Here is a 12,571-nt window from a genome sequence, read left to right on the forward strand (position 1 = left end):
TCCTAACACAAATCTAAACACATAGATAATTCATACCTTATTTCTGAGATACTCCACATGTCGTATGCGCAGAAATTTACCACATAATCTTCTTCAGATCACGACCAACCTTCCTCTTTGAACCTTTACCAGAACATGAGACAAAAGACCAACATCAAGATTCTTCTTTCTGCTCCTTATCTAGCTCGGCTCCTGAGATATGCAGCTTCCTTTGCTCTGTCTTTTCTTGAGAAGAAAATGCACTTGTGGATGATCAAATGAGGTCTCAACCACATTAACTTTTAGTCTTCCATGAGGGCAACGATAAGCGCTCAAGGGGCAACATTCAAGCCTAGGATGACTTGAACTTTTGATAACAACCCCAACTAACATTATAAAGTAGGTTTCTTTTATTTGATCTCGTCACATCATCAAACCTTTAAGTGCCCCTTAGCCCTTCAAGGGTGCCTCACTTGATTTTGATGGTTAAACAAATAATTTCCTCTTGGGTCTTTGCCCACAACTTTGGGTCCAAACCCCATTGCTTGGGTACACTTGCCCACAAAGCCCTTGTGGGTCAACTTCTCCCAAACCCAGTACCCTAGGGTTGTGGGAGTACCTCCCAAGCTACACAAATCAACACTAGGATTGAAGATTAACCCCCCATTTAAGGTTAGAGAACAATATCATTGTCAAAGCTCATCCTTCTTCTAGATCACCCAATAATCCATATAAAATGCCCAAAAGCAAACAAGAATAAGCACTTGATTGCAAAATGATTAAAGTACCTTTTGAGTAGAAGCCCACCTTCATCCATGTGCTCATGTCGGATGGGTGAGAAGCATATGGCTGCTGCAAGTGGCAGAAAAATGATGGCATATCATTGGTTAGTTGTGGCTGTCAAGGGCTGCTTGTTGTCCCGCTGATCGGTTGGATGTCAAGAATAGGAGAAAAGTTTTCTCCTATAGGGTTTACCCATTTTGGTGGGTAACACAACCCATGTGGATCTGTCCTCACAAGTGTGGTCAGATCTTCACTCATGCGACTAGCAACTGGATCTCCCTCAATCATGTGGCCTTTCTTCAGATTATCCTCACATGTGCTACTCCTGGGCAAGCCCCTTTCCTCACACACATGGCCTCACTGCAGTCTCTTGCTCCACATGTATGGCTTCAGCAAAATCTATGCTTAGAAATTCAACATGTTCTTCCTCCCATCCACTGAGTCTCTTTCTGAAAATTTTCTGTTGTAACTTTTCCTTCTCTTCAGCGTAAAGTCTCTCAATCATTTGAGAAATCTGTCTCAAATTTGGAGTTCACCTGCCACTTGAGTTGTGTCTTCCTCCCTTTAGGATGTCTTTTATAATTCTTGATTAAGTTAGATCTTAGACCCTAATCTCCCAAGTGATGGATGGCTAGGATTAAATTCTAGCCTACTTGAGATTAGATCTAAGTCACTAAAGTGAATAATTCACTTTTCCTTAGACAACTGTAGCTCAATAGCCAACGTTAATCAATTAATTAATCAGTGTGGTTTTCCTAAGTTAGACTTGGGAAAAAGATCATAATAGATGTTGATTTTATAGTGCAATTAAGGCAAGCACAAATTTTCTGCCAGATATTTACTTCAAATGGTACAATTACTTCTTGAACACACTTAGATCATTAAGCAATTACACTTCAGGAAATTTCAACCATAAATTTACCCTGAGAAAACCACAAAACCAGGAGAAAAACCCAGCAACCTTTTCTTAGGAGAAATTGTCCAATTCAATCAATTTGTACCTCTGAATTCCATTCAAAGTATCATTACATTGGCCAAGCCAAATTCCAAGTCAAACTAATCAAAGGAGAGAAAGAAATTCAAAGTTACGCTCACAAGTCAAATATGGTCAAAGTGGCCAAAATTCGGCCTTGTTGCTCCACAAAAAGGTTTAGTCAAATTGCCCTGTTTGACTTGTGGTCAAAGCCAGTCAACTGTGCGGTGAACATCCAATTTTCTTGCTTCAAATATTTGGTCGAGATAGGTCAAAGATGCCCAGAATATTCCTAGAAGATTTGTCCTTCACTCTGTCAAAGATTCCAGGTCAAAGCAGGCAGAATATGCCATGGTCAATGCTGGTCAAAGACAATCAAACTTCACTGGTCAAAGAAACTTTTCCACACATATGAGCATAAATCTTCTTGTTGTAGGTGATCCAAGTTGTGTTGATGATGCCAGTTGACCACTACATGTCAACAACCCATAGCAGTACACACCCTTTTTTACAAGAGGGATAGCGCCTGATCGATGTGTCTGTGCCGTCTAGCTTTCATCATGAACCTAATTGTCATGTTATAATGTAAACCCATTCTGCATGTATATTATGTAAATAATCTCAATAGATCTGTGTCATGTATGTAATTGCCTAGGTAAACCTATATTTTTGGTGACGATCTACATTCCGGGAAGTTTTTTGTCTCATCTATCCATTCTTGGATGGTCGACAGAGTTTTCCTTTAGCCTTACCCCAAAGCCAGAATGAATTTTGTCATCGGGATCTTAGGCGAGTCCTAGTTTTATAGATCGAGTCTATGTAAAAATGATTTGGGAATAATCCTAACTATTTGGTTAGGTTATTTTATTACAAATTGCTTAGTCTGCTGGATTATATTTGTGTCGCAGAAATGGGTTGTCTGTGAGGGTCTATTTCAGATGGGTTTTCCCCTTTGTGATGTAAAATATATGAAATGATGATGTAAAGTGTCTTGAGGGTTGGAAAAATAATTTATCCCCTCGTAGGTTAATTATTAAATTTTCTGGCAAAAGATTAATTAAAATCCTAAGTCATAAATTTAATTAATTATAGGTCCTAGGTAAATTTAAATTTTCCAAAGGCAAAATTCGTTGGTCTTTAAAATTCAAATTTTAAAAGGTCCCGGGACTTGGGTAAATTAATTGTTTTACTAAATTTTAAGCATTTGATCCATTGGATTTAAGTCAAAGTCAATTTTTTTAGGAAATTAATTCAAAATTTTTATTTTCAGTTAATTAAAATGCATTTAATTGAAAAATTCGAATTTCCTCAAGAATTTAGAATTTCGATAGATGAGATTAAAAGAAATTTTAATCCTCATCAACGGTCGAGATTGCTTTGACGAGGATCACTCGAACTAGTTGTTGGAAGATTTATCTTTAAATAGGAGGTCATTTGTCAGTCAGTCCTTCCGATCTCTGGATCGTGTACTATGCTCGCAAGTTCTCTTGTATACTTTTTTGAATTAATGCAAAAGTCTTTGGGGTTTCAACGTGCTATAGTGTTCCTCTTCATGAATTTATGGTAACATTGTTTTAATTTCTGCTTAATATTATGTGAAAACTATTAATCAATAGCTCTCTTAGAATAATCTGAATATAGGTATCTTATTTAGTTTGTTGGATCTAGTGTAACATTTTTTATTTTGATTGAAGTAGCAGGTATCTCTATTTCTTTAGAATTTTATTGTTGTTCTATTTATCTACTTGATTTGATGGTTGATCTAGTGTTTGCAGAAGATCTCTCAGGTTCTCATTGAGTGTTTGGGGATAATCTTCGGTTGGACCAGCCAACTCTCAACACATATTTTCTGAAGAGCCTACTTCATATAAGCCTCAGGATTTATCTAACGATAATCTTTTTTCTGCAGGGTGTTTTTGGGCTAGTACCTCTCTAAAATTTCAAAATCTTTTAAATATTTTTTGGAAATTTTGATAGATCTGGCTATGAAGAGCCTTAGATTATCAGATCTAGGAGCGGAGTAGGACTCATACTCCTTAGATCTGATAGATATATAAATTATTTGTATAGATCTTTTATTTACTTGTGTAGATCTGAAATTTTGGAACATAATTTTGAATTTTAACACTTGGGTGTTTGAGATTTTCTCTTTTTTTTTGTACATATTGAGTATTGGGTTTTTCTCTTTTCAGTTGTGTAGGAATAGATCTGAGAAATCAGCCAAGAAAATCTTCAGATCTAAGCTAGATCTAGACCCTAGGCCCAAAGATTGTGTGCAGGAATAGATCTGAGAAATCAACCAAGAAAATCTTCAAATTTGAGCTAGATTTAGACCAAGATCTGGGCCCAAAGATTGTGTGCATGAATAGATCTGAGAAATCAACCAAGAAAATCTTCAAATTTGAGCTAGATTTAGACCCTGGAGGGCAAGATTTGGGTTCAAAGATTGTGTGCAGGAATAGATTTGAGAAATCAGTCAAGAAAATCTTTAGATCTGAGTTTTTTAAAGCAGATCTAGGGGTTTTGAGACAGATTTAGGCCCTGGAGGGCAATATCTTGTCCCAAATTTTTTTACAAGGCCAACCATTAAAGATTTTGCAATAAATTTGAAGATCTGAAGCAAAATAATTTTTTTCAGAATAAGGGTTTCAAGTTTCGGGGCTCTTAAGCCCAGATCTGCCTTCTCCTAGCCCAACACTAGTTCTATTGGCTCTTTGCTAGCCCTCATTTGCCCTAGATTCGCCCTTGCTCCATTTTTGATTTGAATATTTAATTTTCTGAAGCTAATCATTGGTGGGTTTTGCAGAAAATTTGGTAAAAATTTGTGTCTCAGTTATTGATTTTTTTTTGGCAAATTGGGCAAGTGATCTTCAAGGCCTAGGGCCTAAGGGTTTGATCTTTAAACCAACTTTTTCCTCACTGTTTGCTACAACGGTCATATACCTTTCTAATAGTGGTGAAACACACATCTAAGTGGTTTGAAATTAATAAAAAAAATTGCTAAATACATTAATAAGTCATTTATGTTTGATGTGTATCAAAAATTTGGCCTAGATCTACACTTTAGGTCACTGTTATCTCTGAATAATTTTGTTTTTGAACTCTGAAATATAATAGTGGTAAAATTTCATGTGGGTTAGCCTAAAATTAGTTCCTAAGTTGTCTAATACATTAAGAAATTAATTTCTTGAGTTGGGCATTTATCATTAGGCTTATTTCATGTTTTAATTGCTCGCTGTAATAAGTATATCAGATCTGATATAATTCCGGAAATCACATCATAATAGTCTGGAAATTTTTGATGATTCATGTGGGCAAGTTTGGAAAAATTTCGGTAATTTTTTAGCATAAAGATATCATTGATAGCCTTATTGTTTTCATTATCATAGTGCTGCTGTCATAAAGCTTTTCTTACTGCTGTCCTAAAAATTAATTTCTGAAAATTAATTACTCTGTCATGGAATTGTGATAAAATGCATATCCTTTGTTTCTTAAACTGATTATTTTTTGAGCATCTGTTGATATTAGTTGCAAAGAAGTTTTTGTTCCCTTTGAGCTATAACTGTATCAGAAAGATTTGAGATAAGCTTGTGTTCTAATTGTAATATCTTTAGGGGTTTAATTTTGAGTCTTCATTTAATAAAGTGAGCATTTCATTTTGGTAATTGAGGGCTTTTTGCTACATAAGTGTTTTCCCATCCTTGAGTCTAGCTCCATCTCATCTTTCGGTGCATTTGCATATAAGTTAACTTTGCATAGATAAAATTTATTTCCAAGTATAAGCTTGGTCGATAGACAGATAGATCTCCATCCGTCTTCTCTTGAGAAACCTATTTGAATAGTACTTAAAACGGTGACCTTGCAGTCGTCAGAGCCACAATTTTTTGCAGTGTTGGAGACACCAGGTATGTTAGAAGTTTAGGAGAGGTATCGTTAATCACACTTTAGTGTGCTTCTCTTGATCTTCTCTCTGCCAATTTCTACGTAATCAGGCTCAACACAGAAAGGATTGAATGGTTCACATTTAAATAGGCATTTAAACTAAAATAACCAAGATTTTTGCATCTCACATTAGTTTTAGGATTTGCATTTCATATAAGGTAGTCATTTATCTAAGCAACAATTGTTAATCAATTACTTGATCTTAATTTCCCTAGCAAGATCATTGACTCCATAAGGCACTGGTATCAATTGTTTAAAATCTAATCAAATCCTAAGTCTTGCTAAATCTTAATCAAGTACTGGATCGCCTTGCTGTGTCTCCCGAACTGGTTGGTTCCCAAGTAGTTCTTCTTCATTCCATTTTTCCATAGGGTCTACCCCCTTTAGCCTGTTGTAGGGAGACAACTTAAACGGAGAGATTGGGGATCAGGGTGATAGCCCCCGATTTGAGCATTGTCACGGTGCCTAGGCATTCTGTGCGACAACAATGCCAAAAGTGGAGGACGAGCTCTCAATATATATGAGTGTGATCAAGTGGAATTAACCCATGGGTCAAACCCCTTCATGTGGTGGGGCTGACCTGTCCAACATAGAGCCTACATGAACCATATAAAAGTAATAATTTTCCTTTTGACTTGTTGACTTCAAATACCGACTGCAGCTTCATATTTTCAACAATAGACACTTACTCAACATGAACAAGTTCCTAAGAAAGTCATCAATGACTCCTGCATGCTTGACACTTAAGCTATGCAGAAGTACCTGCCTGCTGCTATAAGCATTAATACATTTTTGGAAGAGATACCTTGTAGTGAACCCAAACCCACTTCACTTGACTACTGGCAACTCAGATTTTCCAGTGGTGAATCTAATTTGGCTTCCACAACCCCATAATAGAATTTATATAGAAAGACATCTGAAAACTTAACACTGCTATCAGAATTCAATGTGCATATAGAACAATCTCATGAGTTGCTCAATAAAGATTTCTCCACATGCATGATTAACACAAGAATCTCCTCAAATTAACAAATCCAATACAGGGTTCACATATTGTCAACTGAATTCATGGAATCGCATAACAGAAAGACGAATACAGGTAGTTCATACATAAATAAATACAAAGCTTATCTTCATTCAAATATTTGTAAACCAAACCAGTTGTTGAGGAGTGATTAATCACCCAACCTAGGAATCAACTGTGGATTCTAACTCCAAGCTGGGCCATGATACCACCAGGGCGAAGGAATTCCAATGGGGCTCTAATCTCACACAACCCAACCCATAGTGCCCAAGATATCAGATGCAAGCAGATATCTACCATCATATCCAACAAGGGAAGCTGCTCCATTGATCTTACCCATCTGTCAATTAGTGTGGATATTTGTCCCCTCAGCAACACAAGCAATGGATATTCTGTTCTCTTCTAAACAGTCCCCAAGGAATTCTTCCCCTCCTGTGTGGATAGGAAGAATTTGATCCCTTAACTGTTCTTTTGGAATCCTGGAGTGGTAAACCATTGGCTCAACCATGGATAATTCATCATAATTCTTGGCACAGTCTCATGGTTGAAGGTTTACAATATGCTCCAATTACTGTGGACTTTGGAAGCATGGTTCTCTCTTCAAAACCAACCTGTTTTCCCCTCTTAACAACAACAGTTCCCAGCTAACCTGAGGTTCTCACTAGCCTTATGTCATGGGATTCTCTTGTAGATTGCAGATATGACAACCATGGATTTATACCAGTTATACCATAACCAGTGAGGAATGCCTGTGGTGATGGAGAGAATAATGAGATAAGGTAACTTCTAAAAAGAATTTACACGTTATGTACTATCTAATGCATGAGGATTATGTGCGTTTCAAGTAACATTACAGGCCTATTGAAAGCACATCTCAAGACAATGGTTGGTAGGGGAGCATTCAATTAAGCATGGGCAACAATGTAGCAATTTCCAAAGGACATGGGAAACATTATTATAATACTATTCCCTTGGACCCTCTTTCTTCCTTTCCTATTGGTACCATAACTCCTTGTTGCTCATTTAACTAGGGCATTATTATATCTACCTGTCCATTTCTTTCTACATTCCAACATTACTTGATCATGCTACTTAATGCTTTTCTCATATATCTGTTTGTTTAGCTTACTTTACGCTTTCAAAGGGCCTTAGGTACTCCCCTGGATGATCATTGCTGATTGTATTTTTTTTCAGTCCCATTGATGATCCTTTTTGGTCATTTGTTGGAATACAATAATCTTATCTTATTCTGACTGTTGTTATGTATCCTGGAGTTGAAGTTTTGAACAAAGAAAGAGAAAAGCGGCAGCTGATATGAAGTCACTTCATGAAAAAGGATTGAATGCTGCGTATTTGCAATTAAATGTGTAATAATTCATGTGCATTCAATGAGATGCAGTGCCTTTGTATTGTTCTGTTCTTACTGTTGTTGTGTATCCAGGAATTGAATAAGGAAAGAGAAAAAGCAATTGCTGCTATAAAGTCGCTTGATGAAAAAGCAGAGGAACGGCTGAAGTCCGAGCTCCGCCGTAAGGTACTTGCCTTTTGATATTGAAATTTTGTAGAGGCCATGCATGTAAAATTAATCACAGAATTGTATTATATCTCTACTTCCTAATCCAGTTACACTTGTCTCTTCTTTGTAGCTTTTCCCCTGTTTTCTGTGTATGTATCTTGTTTCAGAATCATAATGGCTTCATCTTGATCCCATATTGTGTTTAGGAAGAAGAGACAGGTATGAAGCTCAAGAAGGCCCAGCTGCTTGCAAAAGCAGAAACAACTGCAGCTATTGCAAAGGAAAAGTCATCCTATTTGAATGATATGGCGGATGCCAACCTTCAAGTATGTTGTCTATCCATTCAATATTCTTTTGTTTGTTTATTTATTTCTTTTGTCGCATGTAACAAAGCACCTCATTTTCCAGCCTGTAAGCTAGGGTAAGATATTTCATAGGGTTCAAGGCCTTACAACAAACAAGGCTCAAAGTCATGAGCTTAACATTTTACTTGTGAGGATTGAACCTTTGTGTGGAGGATAACTCCTTCCAACCACCTGATATAAATCCAATTCACAGATTCAATATTCATTTATATATGTTTATCCTGCTTATTAATTGATGCATTGTTTGGGACATGAAATGTTTGTGAGCATATTTCTTTTGATTACTTGGGGATGAGACTTTTAGAGGAAAGTTGCATTATGTTTCTTTTGAGATCATGGGCTCAAAGCTTGACTCATGTTGCAATGAATAGGCTTAAGGCTTTGATCTTATATTTAGCTTTGCATCTTCTTTGCAGATTAATGCCCTGCGCATGGCTTTTTATGCTCGTTCAGAGGAGGCTCGTCAAAGTCACTCTTTGCACAAGCTTGCTTTGGTACTCTTATAAGTTAATTATCCAATTGTAGTTCATGGTAGAGGCCATTTTATCTTATTAGGGAGAGACTAGGAAATTCGTACCAATATTTGGTGTTAGTTTGACATAATTTAGTATTTTGGCTTACCATTTTTTTATGCAATTAATTGCAAAATTAATTACCGCCGTTATGTTTTCAAAGTCAAATCCTTTTGCTGGCTTATTGCTGTTTTTTTGGGTTTACTATTGATACATACTTTGATAAGTTCACATTCAAACATTTTCTTTGGAACAGGGAACATTTGCTCTAGAAGATGCATTAATGAAGGGTGCACCTTTTGATAAAGAAATAGCTGTACTCCGTGCATCTATGGAAGGCATTGATAAAGATGCACTTTTAGATGTGGCGCTAGCATCATTACCGCCAGAAACATTAACACATGGAACAAAAACTGAGGCACAACTGCATCATACGGTATGCTTATATCTAACCATTTCGTTTTATTGGATTAATGGCATGATTCAAAGAATATCCCAAATGTAAAAGAGTCATCAGCATTGTGGAATTAAATAGTCTTACATTTTGACCTCTAGAGGTAGGGCACAAAGCTGAAGGTGCAGATTTGTCCTTGTCTGAGGAATGACCAAATAAGAAGAAGGAAAGGCCTGGAACCAATTAGGAAGCTCAAACACAAAATTAGACCATTTCAATTTAATACATTTTCACAACATCAACTCGACAGAGTTTACTTTTCAGCTCGACTGATAGGAACTTTTGGGCATTGTTGGAAGGGATTGTCCAATTAATAAATATATGGAGGATGAGAACTTTCTTGAAAGCTTTGAGCTTATGCTTGATCTTGTTGTGTTGCACTCTAATTTGGTGTAGATGATGGCGGACTGTGGAATTGTGTATCTTAGGGCAAACAAATGCTGGATGCCTTTTGGGTGGCTAACTCTCGTGTTTGAGTTCAATTAATCTTTGTTGCATGGTCTTCACAAATATTAATTAAGATTCATGCATGAGTATCACAATTTAGAATTATTGAAAATGAGATACACCTTCTTGAGTAGTGTGGCTTTATTGTGGATGGATGTGGATATTTGAAAATTCTAATGGTAAGGTCTGCTGTCATGCAAACAAATCTGAGACCCATGTAAGTGCTTTCATGTATTTGCATAGAGTACATTTCCTTGCTAGGGTATGCCTTATTGAGAAATCAAGTACAATGTGTACAAGTACTATTCCTGAACTACTGATAATTATTTGTGAGTCATTATGGTTTGTTTTAATCTTTCTTCTTCATCAATTAATTACACTTCCAAAACTCAACTAATAGCAATGCTAAGAAAGTAGAGATCACAATGCACAATAGACAAGAGACACCAAAAATTAGGCCAGGGCAAAACCCACAAGGGGAAAACCCAACAATCTTTTTTCCTTAGAGAATCAATCCAACAAGAGATATCAAAGTCAAGTTATGGTCAAAGTAACCGGCTTCACTAAGTGTCCAAGTCAGCCCTCTGTCACAAGTTTGGACCTCTCTTGTGGATTTTGATCTCTGTCACACCAGTCACCAAAGACCTCAATCTTCAAGCACAGGATTCAAAACTTTGCTCAATGTATTACCACAGTTTCAGCCTTCTAGTACAGATGCATACCTCTGTTAATAATGTACCACAGTCTTGGCCTTCTAGTCACAGATGCGGACCTCTGATCTCAATGTATCACCACAAACTTGTCCTTCTAGCACAGATGCAGACCTCTGTTCACAATGTCTCACAGTCTCGGCCCTCTAGTCACAGATGCAGACCTCTGATCCCAATATATCACCACAGACTCGACCTTCTAGCACAGATGCAAACCTCTGTTCCCAATGTATCACCACAGACTCGACCTTCTAGCACAGATGCAAGCCTCTGTTCCCAATGTATCACAGTCTCGGCCTTCTAGTCGCAGATGCGGACCTATGATCTCAAAGTTGTTAATTTTAGGCAAAAATGGTATGTTCTATGCTTTAGAGCAATTTTACTTCAATTTCTTTATTATCCCAATCAATATCTAGTTTAGCAATCACATCAACATGATAGTAAAACGCAAATAGAACATAAACATAAGTAATAGAAGACAAGCCATGACAAGAGGACACAAGATGTGGCACCAGCGAGGGACAAACCCCAATGTGGAGAAACCTTTGATCAAATCTTCTTTTTGCCTTCAATAATTCAACAAAGAGAGAATACAATTTACAAATTATGACAATTTATAACAGCAACAAAAAAGCCCTAACTAGAAGAGGCAACGCTGGTCAACAAGGCAGATTTGACCCTCATCAATTTGGTTAACTTTAGTCAACTTCGGCCTCCAAACAGCAAGATAAAACAATCCTCAAAACAGTCAAATTCAGCCAGTCAAAGTCTGGTCAAACAACCCACCTGTGGTCAGCCCTAGCTGCAGTAAACACTGGTCAACAATCAACGTTTAGCCTCGATTTCAGTGCCCATAAATGCCGCTTGCCCAAACAGAGATATAACCCTCACAAAAATGCAGTCAAACAGGGTCAACGCTAGTCAAAGTTAGCCTCCTGAAATTTTGGGCTCTTGAAATTTCGACTTCCTGAAATTTCACTCTCATGAAATTTCGACATCCTGAAATTTCGCTCTCTTGAAATTTTTGACTTGTGGAGAGAGAGAGGCCCAGAAATCCATACCCAACCAAGATGAGAGAGAGAAAGATGAATGAGATGAGTGTGTCCAAATGAGGATGAGGCATCATGTATTTATAGGCCAACGTTGAAGATGAATAGACATGACTGTTGGGATTTTGAGCCTACATGAGCTTGCTGGCCGACTTTGACAATTTGTCCATAATCAAAATAAATTCACAACGTCATTTGTACATGTCAGAATCAGATGATCTCTAGATTGATCCTACACCTCTTGGAGAGGAATGCAAGAAAAATATCAACTGTGATAAATAAGATGACTCATGTGGAGTTTGGCCCTAATTGCCAATTTTAATACTCCCTCTCCACTAGGGAGAACTCCATTTGCTAATCTATCTGCCAATCTGTACTATCTCTGCCATCAATGCACTGCTCTGCACATCTCTGCTGAACTATGAAGAAGAAGAAGTGATCGAGAATGTATCATACCATTCTCTACTAAACCGAAGTCAGTTTCAATCAAAAGAGAGTGTCTCATACCACTTTTATTGACTCGAAGTCAGTTCCAATTGATCCAAGATCAATATCGGTCATCTCCGCATATTGAGCACAGTAGTTCATGATGCGTCCATCAGTAATACTATGGTCCCTATCCTCATTTCCCTACTCATTGGGCAGATGAAAGGTACTTCCCATGAGTCCCAGATTACATGGGTAGGATGTTTCAGCAGGAGAAGGATGAACCACACATCCTGCCTACATGTCACCAAGGGGTATCGCAGGGGAAGGCTGAACCACTAGCCCTGCACACAACAAACCACTAGGGAAAGGTTGAAATACTCACCCTACG

General features: G+C 37.4%; 1 protein-coding gene across 1 annotated transcript in view; it reads left to right on the forward strand.

Moving 5' to 3' along the window:
• LOC149212395 (uncharacterized) overlaps positions 1-12,571 on the forward strand; it is a 285,537-nt gene that overhangs the window by 173,674 nt on the left and 99,292 nt on the right. The window contains exons 6-9 of the mRNA XM_089391831.1: positions 8,143-8,235; positions 8,424-8,543; positions 8,999-9,076; positions 9,351-9,530. Coding sequence (XP_089247957.1) covers positions 8,143-8,235; positions 8,424-8,543; positions 8,999-9,076; positions 9,351-9,530 — 471 coding nt within the window. The remainder of the gene's footprint in view (positions 1-8,142; positions 8,236-8,423; positions 8,544-8,998; positions 9,077-9,350; positions 9,531-12,571) is intronic.

This window comes from Pinus tabuliformis, chromosome 1_1 (genome assembly GCF_031772625.1).
Source record: "Pinus tabuliformis cultivar Carrire ecotype Pingquan chromosome 1_1, CPIR1, whole genome shotgun sequence".
Classification (NCBI taxonomy): Eukaryota; Viridiplantae; Streptophyta; class Pinopsida; order Pinales; family Pinaceae; genus Pinus; species Pinus tabuliformis.